Raw genomic sequence first — 19,627 nt, 5'->3', positions numbered from 1 at the left:
ATTAAATCGGTGAAACTATATAGTAAATTAGGATACATCTACAAAATAAACCCAGAATGGAAACTTTTGTTTGGAGGATAAAAAACGTAGGCGAAAAAACTGTCAAAATAAGTGCAACTTGGGTACCCTCACAATATGTGTGTCTCCCTATTTCTGGGAGTTTCTGGAAAAACAAACTGTTCTTGGAAGTTTGTTTCATGTTGGGGTAAGTCACTTACATTATTTTTATCTCTATTATACTCGTAAACTTGGTTAACGGAATCTAAATTTTGATTTGTGCACACATTATGTGTTTCATTTTCCCTACTTCCATGAAGAAGTCTATTTAAACTAGCCCCTAAGTTCGAAAAAATCTTTTTGGCTGACGATATTTTTTTTTTTACTGAAGTTTTCACAAAAATAAATATATTTTCTTTAGAAGACGAGCCCCTAGTGTAACGGGAATGAGTTTGCCGACTTCACGGAATATTAGAAAACATTACTAATAATATAAATTTAATATCAGCCAAATAATTTAAGTACAATTTACAATGAATAGTAATACTGTAAATATTTAAGAATAGCGAAATGAGACATAATGGTGGTTTTAAAAGTAGTATTAATAAAAATATCATCCTGAAGAAGGTGATGTTCAGTTTCTGTCTTTCTTAGTAAGTTCGTTAGTGCAGAACCAACGCAAACTTCGTAGTCTGACGTCTGAAGACATAAGACCGGCACGGGCCGGTCCTACCGGAAGAAGACCGATAGTCCCAGAAACCTCATAGCCAACTACGACCAGTACGGCAGTCAAGAAGCTATATATATTACAAAGTGGTTTAAATATGAACGAATTATTAGGTAAAACCAACCACCATTACAATATTTTGTAGTAAACATGGCGTTCTCTTGCACCAAGTATTGAAAATGAATAAAAGACTCGCCCTTGTATGCGTTTCATTAATTCTGCTTTGGAAACTTTAACAATGCCGAATATAATGGTAGCATACCGGTAAGTCAAATTTCTTTATTTTTTCACAAAGCATAGAATGATACGATATGAATCAGCAGATTTATCATTGTTTTAGAAGTTCAAGATAAATCTTTGGCTTTGTTGGATGAATAATTTTCTTAAACATTACATTTATCTTGTCATTATATGCTCAGCGTTCATCCAAGCCACAAAATCAGGTTCAGCCCACCATTTTTTTCTTAAAATGTCCTATACCAAGTCAGGAAAATGGCCATTGTTATAGTATAGTTCGTTTCTGTGTGTGTTACATTTTAATGTTGTGTCGTAGTTCTCCTCTTATATTTGATGTGTTTCCCTCAGTTTTAGTTTGAAACCCGGATTTGTTTTCTTCACAATCGATTTATGAATTTTGAACAGCGGTATGCTACTGTTGCCTTTACTAGTCCAAATAATTGGACTACTTTCATCCAGACAACAACCACATTGATTTTAAATCATTTCAGCAAAGCACTGTGACAGTCTGTGTATAAAGCAGACATTTATTTACAGCCTTTACAGGCAGGAGGCAACGAGACTGTAGGCTGATTGTAAATTTTCTGAACAAGCTCATTTCTTGTCGACTTCATAATAATTTCAAACATTTTAATAGATGTCACTCAACTTTGCCTTTGGTCTATTTACTTTTGCTTAAAATTTTTGTTTTTTTTTCAAAGTCATGTCATTTATTTTTCAACCCGGACCGGAAATATGAAATATTGAAGGCCCTGTTGTTACCTTTAATTTCAGAAGCGGATTTAAAGGAAGGCGACCCGGGTCACTCCTTACAAAGGCTATATTTATGGTTAATGGAATAATGCAGACGTTTTACGTTCCACACCAAACGCTTTCTAGTTTGGGCCCCCGGGCACCCCTTTTTTAAAATTTATCCTGGATCCGCATTTGAATTTGTCTATGAATATCTGTCTATATATTGACAATATAACCACATCTCCTTATGATGGTCCCACAAAAATGTCGAAAATGTGTACACTTCATTTTTTTCTAACGGATCTCAGTCTCATGCGATAGTGGAACCTTTTTTGTCACTATCTATATGTTGCGTTTGAATATGAATTGTAACAATTAATAGTGACTGAACAGGTTAAACAAATACTTCTCAAGAAACAGAAAAAGAAGACACCTTGGAACAGCACCAGACTATGAATAAAAACTCAGATAAGCATAGCATGGACGATATGTTAGTTATACGACGTCCTTGTGAATAGTAAGGAAAGCTATCAATAGTAGTAAAACTGCAGATAACGCAATTAAAGTTTATCAGGGTTTTCGTACATTTTCTGTTCAATTTTTCACACAATCGTTCAAAACGTTTTAAACAATGACAAGTGTTTCATTCACCAAAAAACTCGCGGTGCATTCGCGCATGTCAATTGCAAACTGACCCAATTACTTTTTTCTCACGACCCGTCCACTGATACTGACATTATCAGCGAGTACACATCAAAGGGGAAATGCACAGATTACCGATAAACCTTGTTATAACTCTCATGTTCTCACCAATGTAAATCTCATAATGACCTTCATGTTCTCAATAATGTAGACCTTATAAAGACCCGTAATGATGTCAATTGATTAATTATTATTCGTTGAGTATCAATTTTCGTGGATATCTTTGATCGTAGATCAGCAACGAATGTAAGTGCTCCAGGAAGTTCATAAGTGTCCTTGAATGAAAACTTGGGCAGAACCACATAATCATATATCCATTATAAATTCAACATGTCTTCATCTACAAAAGTTGATACACACAAAAATAAATGAATACCAAGTATTTAAAAATTTAATACATAGTATAAACGTTTAACAATTAATCAAACCTTAGTGCTGAAAGTATGCGAACAAATTCATTTTGTTAAAATGTGATAAAAGAATTATCTGCATTTAATTTGTACAAACATCAATACAAACTACAAGTTATTTTATTGAGCTAATTATGGCGCCCACTGATGAACATAGTAATCATTTATAAAAACAATTAAATACATTAAACAAAATTAAGATCTTTGATTTATAATGATTAGAATGAAAAGACAAATATATAAAAAAAAAAAACGTCAATCAGATAAGAATAAATCAATGAAAATTTTCCATATATACAAAAATATTTTTTATGCATAAATTGTTTCGTAAAAAGAACAATGAACCTTTTCATACAACATTTACAACTTATTTATAAAATTATATTATATATTTATGATTTTGATGTTCGTTAAAGTAAAGTATGTCCAGCTTGGATGAAAACTCTTACAAAAAGTCTAATGTAATAAGCGATTCTTAACCTTAAATTGTTCAAAATTTCATGTGACCATTGATTGGATTTTCATTTACAGCATTGCATTTTTTAATTAAAGCATAGTAAGCATGTAAACAGAAGTTGTATGTCTAGTCAGCATATAAACAGTAGAGGTCTATTTAACCAGCATGTAAAACGGAAGTGGTATATTTAGTCGGTATGTGAACAGTAGTGGTATATTTAACCAGCATGTAAACAGAAGTGGAATATCTAACCAGCATGTAAACATAAGTGGTATATTTAGTCGGCATTCGAACAGTAGTGGCATATATAGTCAACATGTAAACAGTAGTGGTATATTTAGCCAGCATGTAAACAGTAGTGGAATATTTAGTCGGCATGTAAACAGAAGTGGTATATTTAGTCGGCATGTAAACAGAAGTGGCATATTTAGTCGGCATGTAAACAGAAGTGGCATATTTAGTCAGCATGTAAACAGAAGTGGCATACTTAGTCAGTATGTAAACAGTAGTGGTATATTTAGTCAGCATAAAACAGTTGTGGTATATTTAGTCAGCATGTAAAGAGCAGTGGTATATTTAATCAGCATGGAAACAATAGTGGTATATTTAGTAAGCATGTAAACAATAGTGGTATATTTAGTCAGCATGTAAACAGTAGTGGTATATTGAGTCAGCATGTAAAAAGTAGAGGTATATTTAGTCAGCATGTAAACAGTAATGGTATATTTAGTCAGATGTAAACAGTAGTGGTATATTTAGTCAGCATGAAAACAGTAGTGGTATATTTGGTCAGTATGTAAACAGTAGTGGTATGTTTAGTCAGCATGTAAACAGTTATGGTATGTTTAGTCAGCATGTAAACAGTAATGGTATATTTAGTCAGATGTAAACATTAGTGGTATTTTTGGTCAGTATGTAAACAGTAGTGGTATGTTTAGTCAGCATGTAAGCAGGAATGGCACATTTGGTCAGCATGTAAACAGTAGAAGTATATTCAGTCAGCATGTAAACAGTAGTGGTGTATTTAGTCAGCATGCAAACAGTTAGGGTATATTTAGTCAGCATGTAAACAGTAGTAACATATTTAGTCAGCATGTAAGCAGTAGTGGCATATTTAGTCAGCATGTAAACTGTAGTGGTATATTTAGTCAGCATGTAAACAGTAGTATTATATTTAGTCAGCATGTAAACAGTAGTTGCATATTTAGTCAACATGTAAACAATAGTGGAATATTTAGTTAGCATGTAAACAGTAGTGGTATCGTTAGTCAGCATGTAAACAGTAGTGATCTGTTAAGTCAACATGTAAACAGAAGATGTATATTTAGGCAGCAAGTCAACAGTAGTGTTAGATTTAGTCAGCATGTACACAGTAATGGTATGTTTAGTCAGAATGTAGGCAGCATGGTATGTTTAGTCAGTATGTCAACAGTAAGGGTATTTTTAGTTACATGTACACATTAGTGGAATATTAAGTCCGCATGTAAGCAGAATGATATATTTAGTCAGCATGTACAAAGAAGTGGTATATTTAGTCAGCACGTTAACAGTAACGGTATATCTAATCATCATGTACACAGTAGTGATATATTGAGTTAGCAGTAAACAGCAGTGGATTATTAAGTCAGCATTTAAAGAGTAGCGGTATATTTAGTCAGCATGTACACAGTAATGATATGTTTAGTCAGCATGTAGGCAGAGTGGTATATTTAGTCAGCATGTAAACAGAAATGGTATATATAGTCAGCATGTAGACAGTAATGGTAGATTTAATCGGCATGTAAACAATAGTGTTATATCTTATCAGCATGTAAAAAGTAGTGGTATGTTTAGTCAGCATGTAAACAGTAGTGGTATGCTTAATCAGCATGTAACAGCAGCAGTATGTTTAGTCAGTATCATAAAAATAGTGCAATATTTACTCATCATGTTTTGTCATCATGTAAACAGCAGTGCCATGTTTAGTCAGCATGTAACCAGACATATTTAGTCAAAGTCCGTCTTCTTAGTCACAAATCACTTTATCAAAGAAATATATCGTTTAAAACAAGTAATGACTCTCTATAGAAATATTTGTTTCATATTTGTGAATTATATTAATAATAAATAAATATCAAAATTAGGCTTTAAAACATTTTAAAATTGTTTAAACTTCAATTTAAACCATTTTTTGACTGAAATGTGGATTAATTATCGCAACGATATCATTGTCACCATTTACAAAGGCAATCTATAAAGCTGACTGACCAATCCAATCACAGTCTGCTTCTCTGTCATCCTCTGACTAATAATATCTTTACCATTTTTGTACTGCCATTTGCGTAAGCCGTCTTAAGAGGTAAGTGACCCTTATCATCACATTTATTATAGTCTGTTCATCTGTCTAACAACATCTTTACAATTTCTGTTTGACCATGTTTACAAGCCTCCATTACAGGTGATTTACCATTTGAGTCACATTTATTACAGCCTACTCCTCTGTCTAACAGCATTTTCACTATTTCGATATAACCATGTTCGCAAACCTTCGTTACAGGTGCATCACTTCCTTTATTACACTTATCAGAGTCTTCTTCTCCGACTTATTACATCTTTCCTATTTTGTATTGCCATTTGCTCGAGACGTCTGTAGGGGTAAATGACCCTAATCATCACATTTATTAAAGTCTGCTTCTCTGTCTAACAAAATCTTTACTATTTATGACCATATTCAAAAGCCTCCCTTAAAGGTGACTGACCCCAAATGTCACATTTATATAATTCTGCTCCTCTGTCCAACAACATCTTCACTATTTTGTATGGCCATTTACACGAGCCTTCTTTAGAAGTAACTGACCATACTCATCACATTTATTAAAGTCTGCTCCTCTGCCCAACAACATCTTCACTATTTCTGTATGGCCATACACCATTTATTAAAGTCTGCTCCTCTGTCCAACAACATTTTCACTATTTCTGTATGGCCATTTACACAAGCCTTCATTAGAGGTAACTGACCATACTCATCACATTTATTAAAGTCTGCTCCTCTGTCTAACAACATCTTCACTATTTCTGTATTACCAAATGCACAAACCTTCATTACATTTGACTGACTTCTCTTGTCACATTTATTACAGTCTGCTCGTCTGTCCAACAACATCTTCACTATTTCTGTATGACCATGTTCACAAGCAATCATTACAGGTGATCTGTCATATTCATCAGATTTATAACAGTCTGCTCCTCCGTCTAACAACATCTTTAATATTTCTGTATAACCGTGTTTACAAGCGATTATTACAGGGGACTCACTGTATAAATCAAATGTGTTACAATCAGCTCCTCTGTCTAACAACATCTTTACTATTTCTGTATGACCATGTTCACAAGCCTTCATTACAGTTGACTGATTCCAACTGTTACATTCATTATAGTTTGCCCCTCTGTCTAACAATATTTTTACTATTTCTGTATGCCCATGTTGACAAGCCATCATTACCGGTGACCGACTCTTCCAGTCACATTTATGACAATCTATCCCTCTGTCTCACAACATCTCTACTATTTCTGTATGACCATATTTACAAGCGATTATTACAGGTGAAACCCTGTTTACATCACATTTATTACATTCAGCTCCTCTGTCTAACAAAATCGTTACTATTTCTGTTTTACCATGTTTACAAGCCTTCATTACAGGTGACTCATACCTCTTTGATTATAGCCTGCTCCTCTGTCTAACAACATTTTTACTATTTCTGTATGACTATGTTTACAGCCTTTCATTACAGGTGACTGACCAAACCTGTCACATTTATTACAGTCAACTCTTCTGTCTAGCAACATCTTTACTATTTCTATATGACCATATTTACAAGCAGTCATTACAAGTGACTGACCAAACCTGTCACATTTATTACAGTCAACTCCTCTGTCTAGCAACATCTTTACTATTTCTATATGACCATATTTACAAGCAGTCATTACAGGTGACTGACCAAACCTGTCACATTTATTACAGTCAACTCCTCTGTCTAGCAACATCTTTACTATTTCTATATGACCATATTTACAAGCAGTCATTATTGGAGACTGACCATTGTATGTACACCTGTTTATATTTACACCATGATCACAACACCATTTGACCAAAGAAATATATCCTAAATAGCAACAAAGTGATAAAGAATTATCATAGGTATGGTCATTATCATGACCAAAAATTCCAAATCGTTTCTCAAATATATTACTATGATCGCAGATATGTGCCAGGTGTCTCTGGTCAGATTTGTCTAGTGTTTTCAAAAAGAAGAGCAATTTCTCTCTAAACATAGGTATTTTCATATTGATGTTACTAAATACATCTTGTAATTTTCCCTTTGACCAGTCATCAATCATTCTCTGCATGTACATATCATGATAAGCTAGAGGTATAATAGTAATAAACTGATCCATGTCGTCCTTTCTTTCTAATACAAAACGTTCCTTTATCAAACTACTGTCTGCATTCCTGATCAAGCAATATATTATCTTTTGTCCAAAGATGTTAGCAAGAAAGTCAAATATTTTATCATGTAAAATTTTGTACATATGTTTTTCTTTCTTTATGAATGTATCTGTGAGTGAGTCAAGTTCATCCTGTAATACAAGTCTTGATGTTCCCCTGTCTAATCTACATGCCTCACATGTGTTCTCAATGATAATCCTGGTTTCTTCATTCACATCTTTTGTCAACATTTCTTCCTTTAACTGGTTGTTAAACATGACACATAAAGCCAAAGCACAGTATTCAGCGTAAAGCCCTTTCTTAAGAAACTTATCTATCTCTGCTTTATAAGTTGAATAGGGATTCTGAAAAAATTCTGTAATAATAATTTCAGGGTTATCATGGTACAATTTACATAAAAGAGGAAAACAGTCATAAATATCATAAAAGTCACTTATCTCAGATGCTTTTGCATTGAGATACACATTAGCTATTAATTGTTTTTCATTTTTTGTCAAGCAAATGTTCTCAGATAACATGTTACACACACAGGACTTGAAAACTGATAATGAATCAAACTTTCCATCTTGGTACACCTGAAACCGACAGGCTGCAAGAATTTTTGTTTGATTTTTATCAGGAATTTTTTTTATATCCTCTATGATTGGTTCCCAACTTTTTATATCACTCTGGTCAAAGTGAAAAGTTTCCACATAAATCATCAACAACAAACAATGTTTTCTTTTTAGGATTGCAAAACCTCATAATGTCAGCTGGGTCTGTCACCGGAAGGACATCAAACTCTTCTTTTGCCATTTGTAAAGCCACATGTCTCAGTGTTGCTGTCTTCCCTACACCAGAACTTGTAGTAATAGTTACACAACTGTTTTCCTTAATACATTTGAGTACATATTGGGCAGCGCTTGTACTTATAAACATGGTATCATCATTGTCCTTCCAATCTTTAAGTGTATCATTTATTCTTTCTGAAATATAAATTAAAAAATCATCATTACTGACAAAGAAATATCTGGATACAACAGTTTATCATTTCATTTTATAAATAACCAACTGATTGCTGTATTTCAGATATGTGTATAATATTGAAGGAATAATGTTTCCATGTAAATCTTCACAGGTGAAAATGAAGTACACAATGTAATTATTACAAAGGCGACAAGTATAGCCTTTTTGCGTCCTGTGTTTTGACTATAAAAGATCCATTGATAAAACTGTCAAATTCTGAATTATCAACACCTTTGTGTGTTTATAACTGCTTAATTTTGCACAAAAAATTGTTGCTCGTCCCAGAGAGTTTCCTTCAAGTTTCTCGCATTTTCTACACCAATTGCCAACACACATTTCTCACTATTTCAATTTTGTGTTCTCATTACCAGAGCAGCAGAAAATAGATTTAATTCTACCTATTATTTTGGGGGTAAAATCTAGGTGGCGCCTGACATCCTTAATAACTTCTTTTCAACCTACACTTCCTGATTACTTCTATATCCTTGTTAAACTTTATTCTTATCCTTGCTCATTTCATGTTTGAAGGTTCTGCTATTGTTTGATGCCTAATCACTTGATATAAAATATCAACATATTCTATTGGAGTAGCGCGACTAGTGTCTCAGTATTGTAAGATAGATACAGAATACAATAAAATGCTCTTAGGCGCAGCAATATATGACCGCAATCCTTAACAGTTGGGGAAAGACAGAACACTATATTAAAGCTTGACACAGCTCTGAATTTGGATTGTGATTAAATATTTTACTCATCATAGATTTCTGTCACAAAATGAATGTGACCAAAGAACAAAAAAAAAAGGATATTGAATTATATCTATTATGGTCCGATATGTAAAATCTAAATAAACGGTTAGATTCATAATATCCAAGTACACAAAGAATTTATTTTATTTATTTGTCAATGGACAATATTAGCTAAATTTTTAAGAAGATTCGTTTCATAAAAAATATATCTATATATTTCTAGCATTCTGAAAATTAATTTATACAGAATAACAATAAACTTTCCACGAAGTTCTTAAAAAAAATTACAAAAAAAATACCATTTCCAAAATATCATTCATCATTGATATAATGTCTTAAAAAATCTATAGAACTTGCTTGTAATTGTTTTTCAAAATATCTAATGATGAACAGTAAATTTCAAACTATATTTATTCATAAGTCTAAAATTAGAATATGATGCTATATCTCTTTTCAACTATGAATCTACTAACAATTTCTGTTAATTTTGCAATACAGCTCTGAATTTAGATTGTGATTAAATATTTGACAAAGCATAGGTGTCTAATTTAACATAGGATTAATGTTGTCTAAGAACTACAAAATTTGAAGTTGGACTTATTATGGTTCGACATCCAAAATCTTAATACAGCATACCAAAGAACCACAAAAAATCAATTTTTGAGGAAATTAAACAAAGTTAAATTTTAGACCCTTTGGAACTCAATATGGATCAAATTTGATAATGGGGCTAACAATCCAAAAATTTTATACACACAGTTAGATTCAGCATATCAAAGAACCAAATAAATTACATTTTTGTTGAAATCAAACAAGGTTAAACTTGGACACTGATTTGAACCAACTTGAAATATTGGCCCAAAATCAAATATCTTAAAACATGTTTAGATTCAGCATACCAAAAAAGACCCGTTTTAAATTTGGTTAAAATCAAACTAAGTTTAATTTTAGAGCTTGTGGATCTTAATGACGTTAATGAGGACCAATTTGAAAACTGAACCGAAAATCAAAAATTTAAATAACACGGTTAGATTCAGCATACCAAAGAACCAAAGAATTCATTTTTTTCTTGAAATTATACAAAGTTTAATTTTGGACCCTTTTGGACCTCAATGCGGACCAATTTTAAAACGAGGTCCAAATCCAAAATTTAAATACACGGTTATTTTTAGCATATTAAAGAACCCTTAGAATTCAAGACTTTGAATTAAACCCCATTGAAATTGCTCAAGAAAAAAGAAATTTATGCAAAGTATTAAAAATGTACTTTCTTGGCTCCTTTTCCCAAACAGTTGGGGCCATTACCACCAAAATCAATCCCAACCTACATTTTGAGGTATGGAACTTTGTTTTTTAATTTCATAGAGATTTAAACACTTACACACACGTTATTGTCCTGAAACAAGACATATTTATGTGTGGCCCCTTTTTGGCTCCTAATTACTAAACAGCTAGAACAATATCCCTAAAAATCATTTATAAACTTATACTCAGGTTTTGGTCTGAAAAACAAATGTCTTCGGATGACGACGACGACGCTCACAACATGATTACATTATACAAATGTAAAAACATCTGCGGTCGTATAATAAAATAGAATATTATAAATTGCAACCTTACCATCGAGAAATAAAGCTCAGAAGAAATTGTAAAAGCTGTTGCTATTTAAACAAGGGAATCAATGTTTGTATGACTCTTCAACTGTTTCACTTCTAATACATCCATGGCCTTTGCATATTCGGCTTTGAGCGTTCTTGATGAAGGTAAATCCAGAAAAGCATTTCGGACGCATGCGATTTATAACGTGGTATATTCCCTTTCCCTTTTTCTTTTGATTTGTGTTAAAGTCATGTTTAATGTCAATAAATATCCTATTGATATGTTTTAGACATATGAGTATTTTGACCATACGAACATGGTCATGCATATATACTCATATGTTACAATCATAAGCATATGGTTTAAAGTACTAGTAATTTTCAAGATGAACATTGAAACGTTGAAACGTTAAGCTTGAATACTGTAAATTTCATAAGGTGTGCCCATTTTTAATTAGATAAATGATTTGACCTACCAGATTAGACTTATTACCGGGTTTGTACTAACTAGAGCAACACGAGGGTGCAACATGTGGAGCAAGATCTGCTTACCCTTCCGGAGCACCTGAGATCACCCGTAGTTTTTGATGGGGTTCGTGTTGCTTAGTCTTTATTTTTCTATGTTGTGTTTTTTTGTATTATTGTTTGTCTGTTTGTCTGTTTCTTTTTTAGCCATAGCGTTGTCAGTTTATTTTCGATTTATGAGTTTGAATGTCCCTCTCGTATCTTTCGCCCTCTCTTAGATAGAGATAGAGTGATGATGAATAACTTAATTAATTTAAATCACAAGTTATTTTCACAAGTAAAATCCTTATTGATTTGTTCTTGCAAATTGCAAAAAGATTGTTTGGTTTAATTGGTTACTACTTTGCTTTGTATAAATAGAAAGAAGTACTAACCAAACCCCAATAATTGGTACTGTGACCAGGATGTTTGGGTATAGTTGATTCATACTTCGCTATGAAAAAGAAAGACATGTATACTGTGTCGATTCCACTGCTGGTGGAGTTTTAATTCCTCGATGGTATCACCAGCCCAGTAGTCAGCACTTCTGTGCTGACATGAATTATCATTGATATGGTCATATTTAACTGTTTACCAAACTTTTGAATTTTTGAAATACAAAGGCTTTTCTACCTCAGGAATAGATTACCTTAGCTGTATTTGGCAAAACTTTTAGGAATTTTCGTACTTTATTTGGCCTTTTTAACTTTTTTGGATTCGAGCGTCACTGATGAGTCTTTTTTATTGTGACATATTCGTTATAAAGATAACCTAAAAAGATACTGACACAACCTATTAAATGAAAAGTCAATTGTTTTACTAATGGAAGAAAAGATACAAGGCATACATATGTATTAAACACTGCTGAGAGAAGACAAGAAATCAGATACAACCAATATAATATGATTAAGTCAGAAGCTTGTTCGCTTTAGGTTTATAGAGGTGTACTACAGCCATATGCATGTTTATATATTCAAAGGGACTAGAAGCTACTAAAAATACTGTAAAAAATTGACAAGACTTGAGGATTAGCTATCCCTTCAGTTACATCAAGATGGTTGGCTTTTCACTCGTAAGCAAATGGTGCAACCTGCACAACCAAAAGTTAGGGTAAATGCAGAAAAGTAAGGGTACTAAAATCTAAAAGTAAATGCCATTTAACAATACATTAGTGATGAAAACTTTATTTGAACTTTTGTGGATAGTTGTCTTATTGGTAATCATACATCACATCTAATTATTTCTATATTTATGATATACAACTACCGTAAGTTTAATTTCTTTGAGGTTTGTAAACTTCTTAATAATACATGTTCATGTTAACTGTTTTGTATTTTATTAAGTAAAGTTTGGTTAATATTATGCGACATAACAAGAAACAGCTCCCTGTGATAAGACAATGCTCATACATATTTGAAAAAGATCTCTACATACTGGTAAGGTCTGCTCCATTAATACCCGATAGAAAATATACGCATATGGCAAGGAAGATATAGTCAACACCCTTTTATTATAAAAGGTCTTCTAACCACCCGTTCTTTATTTGGTAGCAACAACAAGCTTTGTTTGAATAGCCTTAATTCTGGCACTAAATAATTGATCAAAATTATTGCAATTTCGATTTCAAAATTGCCATACACACCATCATGCAATATGCATTTTTAGGAATTGAAATTTTCTAATACCGATCACCAACCCAGTGTACTGCGTATAACTGAACCTGGAACCAATATTGATAAACACTTTACTTTAACCAAAAGATGTCTCTATTCGTCTCCTATCCAGCAATTCATTTTATACTTCAAACTATTTTTCTTGTCAAAGATTTACACAGCTACTAGTCTTTTGCATTGAATTAACGGAAAACTATTGGGGCTATTTCTTATTCCTGTTACTCGGGCATCTTGCTATTGCTGCAAATTATATTTCATTTCATTTTAATTTAGCAATGTACATATTAAGCAATGACAAATCTGAACTTGTTCATTTAGATTTCTACGTAAACAAGTTACCAACCAAGCATCTGGAAGAATAATTTAAATTATTGCTATGCAATTCAATTAAGGTGCAGTCTGCCTTAAAAAGTTAGAGCAGTACATTTTGTATAGATATCAATATTGCCATCAATCAATCAATCTAATATTCTAAAGGTTTCAACTAATCTGTTACTGCCAAAGATCTCGACCTGACCCCAAAGACTCTACCTCTTACAAATATTCCTTCAATTATTGATCTTCAAGATATCAACCTCTGTGTTTACCTCTGGACATCTAATGCTATCAAATTCACCCCCTGTTGATTTCTTTCATCGAAAGGTTTTAAGATTACCACCCAGTATTGATCTATATCATCCCAAAGTACTTACCAGACCTTTCTCGTTTATAACCTCTTATATTCAAAATTATCAACATGAGAATCCTTGTTCAACCTCTTGCCAAGTATGCAACCTATAACCAATAAACTGATGATTGATCACGTTTCAACGAATTAATCTTATCTAACAATAAATTGAGTAGATGTATCGTACGTCCACTCAAATTGTTTACCTCTTATATTCCAAGGCACACTATCCTTTTGAGAAGTTTTCACTTTTTCCATTTCGTCTGTTACTTTCCTATGGTCATCCTGCAATTTCTCATGGGATTTCTTTACTTTTGTATAGTCTTCCTGTAATATCTCATGGGATTTTTTAACCTTTGAATGGTCTTCTTGTAATATCTGATGGGATTTCTTAACTTTTGTATAGTCTTCCTGTAACATTACATGGGATTGCTTTACCTCTGCATGGTGTTCTTCAAGTAATTCATGAGATTTTATTATCTTAGTATGTGACATCTTCAAACTTTCCAATGATTCTTTAAGTTCCCGCATTTCATTATTGGAATGTTTAATATCCATCATTATTTCTTGGTTGGTTTGATCTAAAGGTTTGGTTTTTAGATGATTACACTCCTGCTTCATTTGCTGCCCACCTAATCTATCTATGGCCTGTAAAATATACCATATTTATTTTGCAATTATTTTATGAGTTATTTTTTTGGAATTTTGTCATTCTTGATGACTTGAATGAAAATTGCAGGTTGAAAAGGGAGTTTTGGAATAAAAGCTAATAATCAATGACAGTCGTCTAACAGCTCGAACAAATCTGTGAAATCAGGGAAGACAACACTTACTCAAGTCTTTCAAAATCATCTCCAACCATGAAAATTAAATTTGAAACCATAAAAAAAAAATTAATCCTCAGTATATTAATTGATCACTGGTTTATCACTCATTCATTTTATATTTTGAACATGGACTTGCTTCCTTTGGATTTCTCTGAGCTTTGCTTTTTTTTATAATTATTTCTGAATCTGCATATTCTAGTTGGAATAAGCCATGTGAGCCTCATTTATATGGTAAGATGAACCAAGCCAAAGTATAGTAAACAATGTTTAAAACAAACAGGAACATCTTTACAGCTTACAAAAACCAAAGAAATCCAGAACAGAAACTTGAGTTTACCAACGTTTAGGAAAGCCAAACTACAATTAATTTACAAAAATTCCAACCACTCGAAACAATCCACTAATATATTCGGTCATTGTTTCGTAAATAAATCAGACATTTATCTTTCTCTCTTAAATTGCTCTGCATTTTTCATTGTGGGGCCTTTTGTTAATGACTATGCAGGATGGGTTTTTGTCCAAACAGGTTCAAAGATTTTTTTGAAAGTTTATGAAAAACGATAGATAGGCGGACGCCAACAACTAAGCCTAAGGAATGGCAAAAGCTCAAATGACCTTTTGCAGACTTCCCTCAATAATTTTTGTTCAAATTTTACTATTCTAACTATTGATTACAATTTGGTTAATGACCAGAATTTCAATCGAAACTGTATCTTTTTAACATGTTAATCAGTTAATAGCTTCACCAGTTTTTAGAACTGTTTGGTTTTTGATGAAAATGTTTACACTTAAATGATATCTGACAAGGTTATTAGCTATGTATGTGTTCAACCATCAACAAGAGTGCACAAACTGAAATGTCTGGCATGCTTTATTATCCTGATTGAAAATGATATATACATTCATGTTTCAGAAAAAGGGTGAAGGTTTAGTACCATTAAAACGTTTAAACACGCTGCAATTGTTTGCACCTGTCCTAAGTCAGGAATCTGATGTTCAGTAGTTGTCGTTTAATGATGTGGTTCATACGTGTTTCTCGTTTCTCGTTTTTTATATATATTAGACCGTTGGTTTTCCCGTTTGAATGGTTTTACACTAGTAATTTGTGGGGCCCTTTATAGCTTGTTGTTCGGTGTAAGACAAGGCTCCGTGTTGAAGTCCGTACTTTGACCTATAATGGTTTACTTTTATAAATTTTGACTTGGATGGAGAGTTGTCTCATTGGCATTCATACCACATCTTCTTATATCTATGTAGGTCAGATGAATGCTGCCGGACAGATATTTAAATGATACATTCTATACACCAAACATAATTTATCTATAGTTTAAAATATCTCAGAAACAGAACAACCACAAAAACGCAATGATGACTAATGAAAATGTGGTCAAGGCTAGAATACCCTGTAACACGGATATGCACATCATACAATCATTTGCAGAAATCAAATAAAGTAAACCAGTTTGACATAGAATTTCTGAGAAACAGACCAAACTATTAAAAAAACCTAGACAATGAAACATGAAAATGAGGCCAAGGTTAGAAGAAATCTATAAACTGACATGTACATCACACACTCATTGTATACACCAAATGGAGTTAATCGTAAGTAAATATATAGTAAGCCACAAAGAGAACAGATCTCTGAAACTTAACATTGTTGATTATGATGGATGCAAATTAAATGCATATATTCAGGATGAGAACATATTAATGATTTATAGATTTTAACTATTCTTTGTACAAAACTGACATAACATGTTGTGTCAGATTTTCAAAGTACTAGTACAAGGTCCGCAGAAAAGAAATTTCAATCTACCTTTACACATTATTCTGACTCCGATCGGACAAGTCTTTACTCCTAATTCTGAATGTTACATGCTTATGAGAAACCAACAAAAACATAAAACTGTACCATTAAATAATTAGTCCATTTAATGAGGCTAAGGTTTTGATGAAGCCTGCCAAACGAACATGGAGATTAACCAAGGATTCAGATTGTTTAAGGAATTTGTAGTTCCAGTGAAATTTCCAGTGAAATCGAATGTTTTATTGTGCATTAAAATAAGTTGCCTTAATAACTTTATGTCAATCAATGTGTTTGTATAATAATCAAAATGACATGTAAACCTTATTTGTCGACACCCTTTTTATTTGACCACGGTGAGCACTATGTTTGTTAATATTATTTTACCTGTGACAAAAAGCTGGTAAAATACATTACAGAAAAAGTATAATCAAAATCATAATTAAACATTTGTAAGCAATTAAGTCTCAACCTCTACAGATAGCAACAAGGAATAAAAGTTGAATACATTCATCTGCAACGACTTGTTTCGTTCTGTTAGTACTTTCGTTGGTCATATTATATGTGAACTGTTCATTCTGTCCGGTGTGTTATGCAATAAATAATTTTTCAGCAGTAAATGTACTATCGATGCAAATGATTTGATTGAAACCTTGATAAATCAAATATACAATACAAGGTAAAATTTTGAAATTGGACACCATAATGGTATATGCAACCTAAGACGACTTCAACCTCAGAGGAATCAGAGTTATTTTGGGTCCCTTTGACCTAGACTTGTCAAGGTTTGACTGCATAACTATCCTTTACTTCATAATAAGCGAGATATTCACATGACAAAATAAAACTATACACTTTTGTTAGAACAACCTGATTCACTAAAATGAGGTCATGGACAATAGACATATTACAGACCGAAACTTAGTAATATAAGGCTTGTATATACAAAGTATGAAGCATCTAGTCTCTTAGTTTGTGAAAAAATAAAGCTTTTTTTAAACAAATAGTGTACAAAATTTCCGCTGTCACCAAAGCTGCAGGTGGCGCAGATACATGAGATATGTATTCCTTAGTCTTACATTCTGCTCATTTTGATGCAGGCTAGACAATAAACAGATATATTTTCCATAAATAAATTAATAAGATGATTAGTGTACTTCGGGGAAATGAATTAAATTTGATTTCTGATTTTTGTTTCAAATATCTTTCTACATGTAACAGGTAGTTCAAAGTTCCTTATCTTGACCTTGATATAGATACATACACACGTTATATCATTCCATGCAGTATTGAAGAACCCTGTGTCTAGTCTGCCATCATCCAGATGAGCCAGGTAATTCCTGTAGTGCTTGATCCTTGCTAAATCTGCAGCATGAGTGGTCTCCATTACAGAAGGTAAACGGTCAAATCCACAAAGAGGAGGGGTCATTTGAGTCAAATTTCTCAGTAATAGTATCATCAAAGTCACATCGAATGTTTTAGAATCTGGAACATCTGGAAAATACATTATAAAAGTAATAACACTAAAAAGCAAATAGCTATCATGTTCATTCGAACTTACTGTAATACCACTATTTATAAGAGAATAATTTGGGCTCACATAAATGTTTCTACAAGCCAGTAACAGGAGTGGTTGCATTGATTGGTGTATTTCTATATAGCATAAATCAAGAAACTTATTTTCTTTTGAACTGTGTACATTTTGTTACCTTTATCCGATTTTGTATTGCTCAATACTATATATATATATATTCATCGTTGAAGGCAATCCTTTAGTCTTTGTTGTAGCAATAGGTGTTACTCCTTGTTGAGGGCTTTAGTGCAATATATAAGATTTATTTATTGTTTATTGAAGACAGTCCTTTGGTCTGTAAAGTAAACTATAGGTTTTACTCATTGATGTGGGCAGCCCTTTGATCTTTGGTGTAGTGTATGGGTTTTACTCATTGTTGAATGCAATTATTTTGTATTTGGTGTAGTTTATGTATCATTGCCAACCTTATGACATTGGTTATTATATTTTTTTACTATTTTTTGCTCACTTCATATCTATATATATATATATATATATATATATGAACTGATGGGTGTTTAGTATTTTAAATGTCTTTTTAAGAAATAAAAAGCATATTGTGTTGCATATACTAGATCGACATCAAATGTTCTGTTCAAACATCACAATTTACAAAAGACATTTTAAAAGTCTGTATTAGCTTCATAATGAAATAACATTTCTTAATAAGACGATAAAAAGTGTGGGTTTTTTGTTTATAATTGACGAAACAACATAACTGCCTTGGGCAATTATACATCGTTTTGATATTACAAAACTCATAAATGAGCTAGCAAATATCCAATGGGAAAGTTGATTGAAATTTTGGGGCCTCAATGCTCTTCACCTTTATACATGTTTGGCTTCTTTACTATTTTGATCTGAGCGTCACTGATGAGTATTATGTAGAAACGCGCGTCTGGCGTATTAAATTATAAGCCTGGTACCTTTGATAACAAATTACAATATGGTTTCATTGATCAAATACACGCATTTTTTTATTACTTTTTCAAATCATATTCTGCTAAGTGTGATTTCAGAAATATTTTGTTGTATTAAAAGATAGCAGGGCACAACCAAAGGGGACATCTCTTGATTATGATCTTGCGAATGAAATAGAGTGAAACTGTATTCAAAATACTTGAACATTACTAAACTATGTTAACAAATAGATTCTTTTAAAAAGAGGGATAGAGTCAACGGTTTTTTCCTTTATTTTATGTTTTTTTTTATGTTAAACAGTCTTTATTTGGAAAATCTTAGATATTCTGCAATATTTAATCCATATATTATTTATATATTCTATCAAACTACAAAGCTAGCAAATAAAAATTACAAGCATCGTGAAACAAAATAGGTACAGATGATGGGAAATGTCATTCATAATAAACATTATTGCAATCCCTAATTCTCCCTGTATGATCATCCTTAAATACTAAAGTGATCCGTGTATATGTTGGAGTCAAGTGGTAAAAGAAGAAGTGAAAAATA

At 32.4% G+C, this 19,627-nt stretch overlaps 1 protein-coding gene and 1 long non-coding RNA gene across 2 annotated transcripts; one reads left to right on the top strand and one right to left on the bottom strand.

The window, feature by feature from the left end:
• The first annotated feature begins 3,068 nt into the window (after positions 1 to 3,068).
• Positions 3,069 to 4,043, top strand: LOC127699216 (uncharacterized). Its single transcript, XR_007981129.1, has 2 exons — positions 3,069 to 3,925; positions 3,956 to 4,043. It is a non-coding gene; the product is annotated as an uncharacterized LOC127699216 (long non-coding RNA).
• A 148-nt stretch (positions 4,044 to 4,191) lies between these two features.
• Positions 4,192 to 14,592, bottom strand: LOC127699193 (uncharacterized). Its single transcript, XM_052202958.1, has 2 exons — positions 14,157 to 14,592; positions 4,192 to 8,719 (listed from the first exon to the last, which is right to left on the bottom strand). The coding sequence occupies exon 2, from the start codon at positions 8,453 to 8,455 to the stop codon at positions 6,941 to 6,943; it is 1,515 nt and encodes a 504-aa protein (XP_052058918.1). The 5' UTR covers positions 8,456 to 8,719; positions 14,157 to 14,592; the 3' UTR covers positions 4,192 to 6,940.
• Positions 14,593 to 19,627: the final 5,035 nt, after the last annotated feature.

This window comes from Mytilus californianus, unplaced genomic scaffold (genome assembly GCF_021869535.1).
Source record: "Mytilus californianus isolate M0D057914Y unplaced genomic scaffold, xbMytCali1.0.p SCAF_4, whole genome shotgun sequence".
Taxonomy (NCBI): Eukaryota; Metazoa; Mollusca; class Bivalvia; order Mytilida; family Mytilidae; genus Mytilus; species Mytilus californianus.
The sequence above is the reverse complement of the archived record's forward strand: the minus strand, read 5'-3'. Positions and strand labels throughout refer to the sequence as shown.

What these genes read in the sequence shown, in the direction of transcription:
- LOC127699193 (XM_052202958.1), bottom strand. Translation starts at nt 8,455, where the DNA reads ATGATTTATGTGGAAACTTTTCACTTTGACCAGAGTGATATAAAAAGT.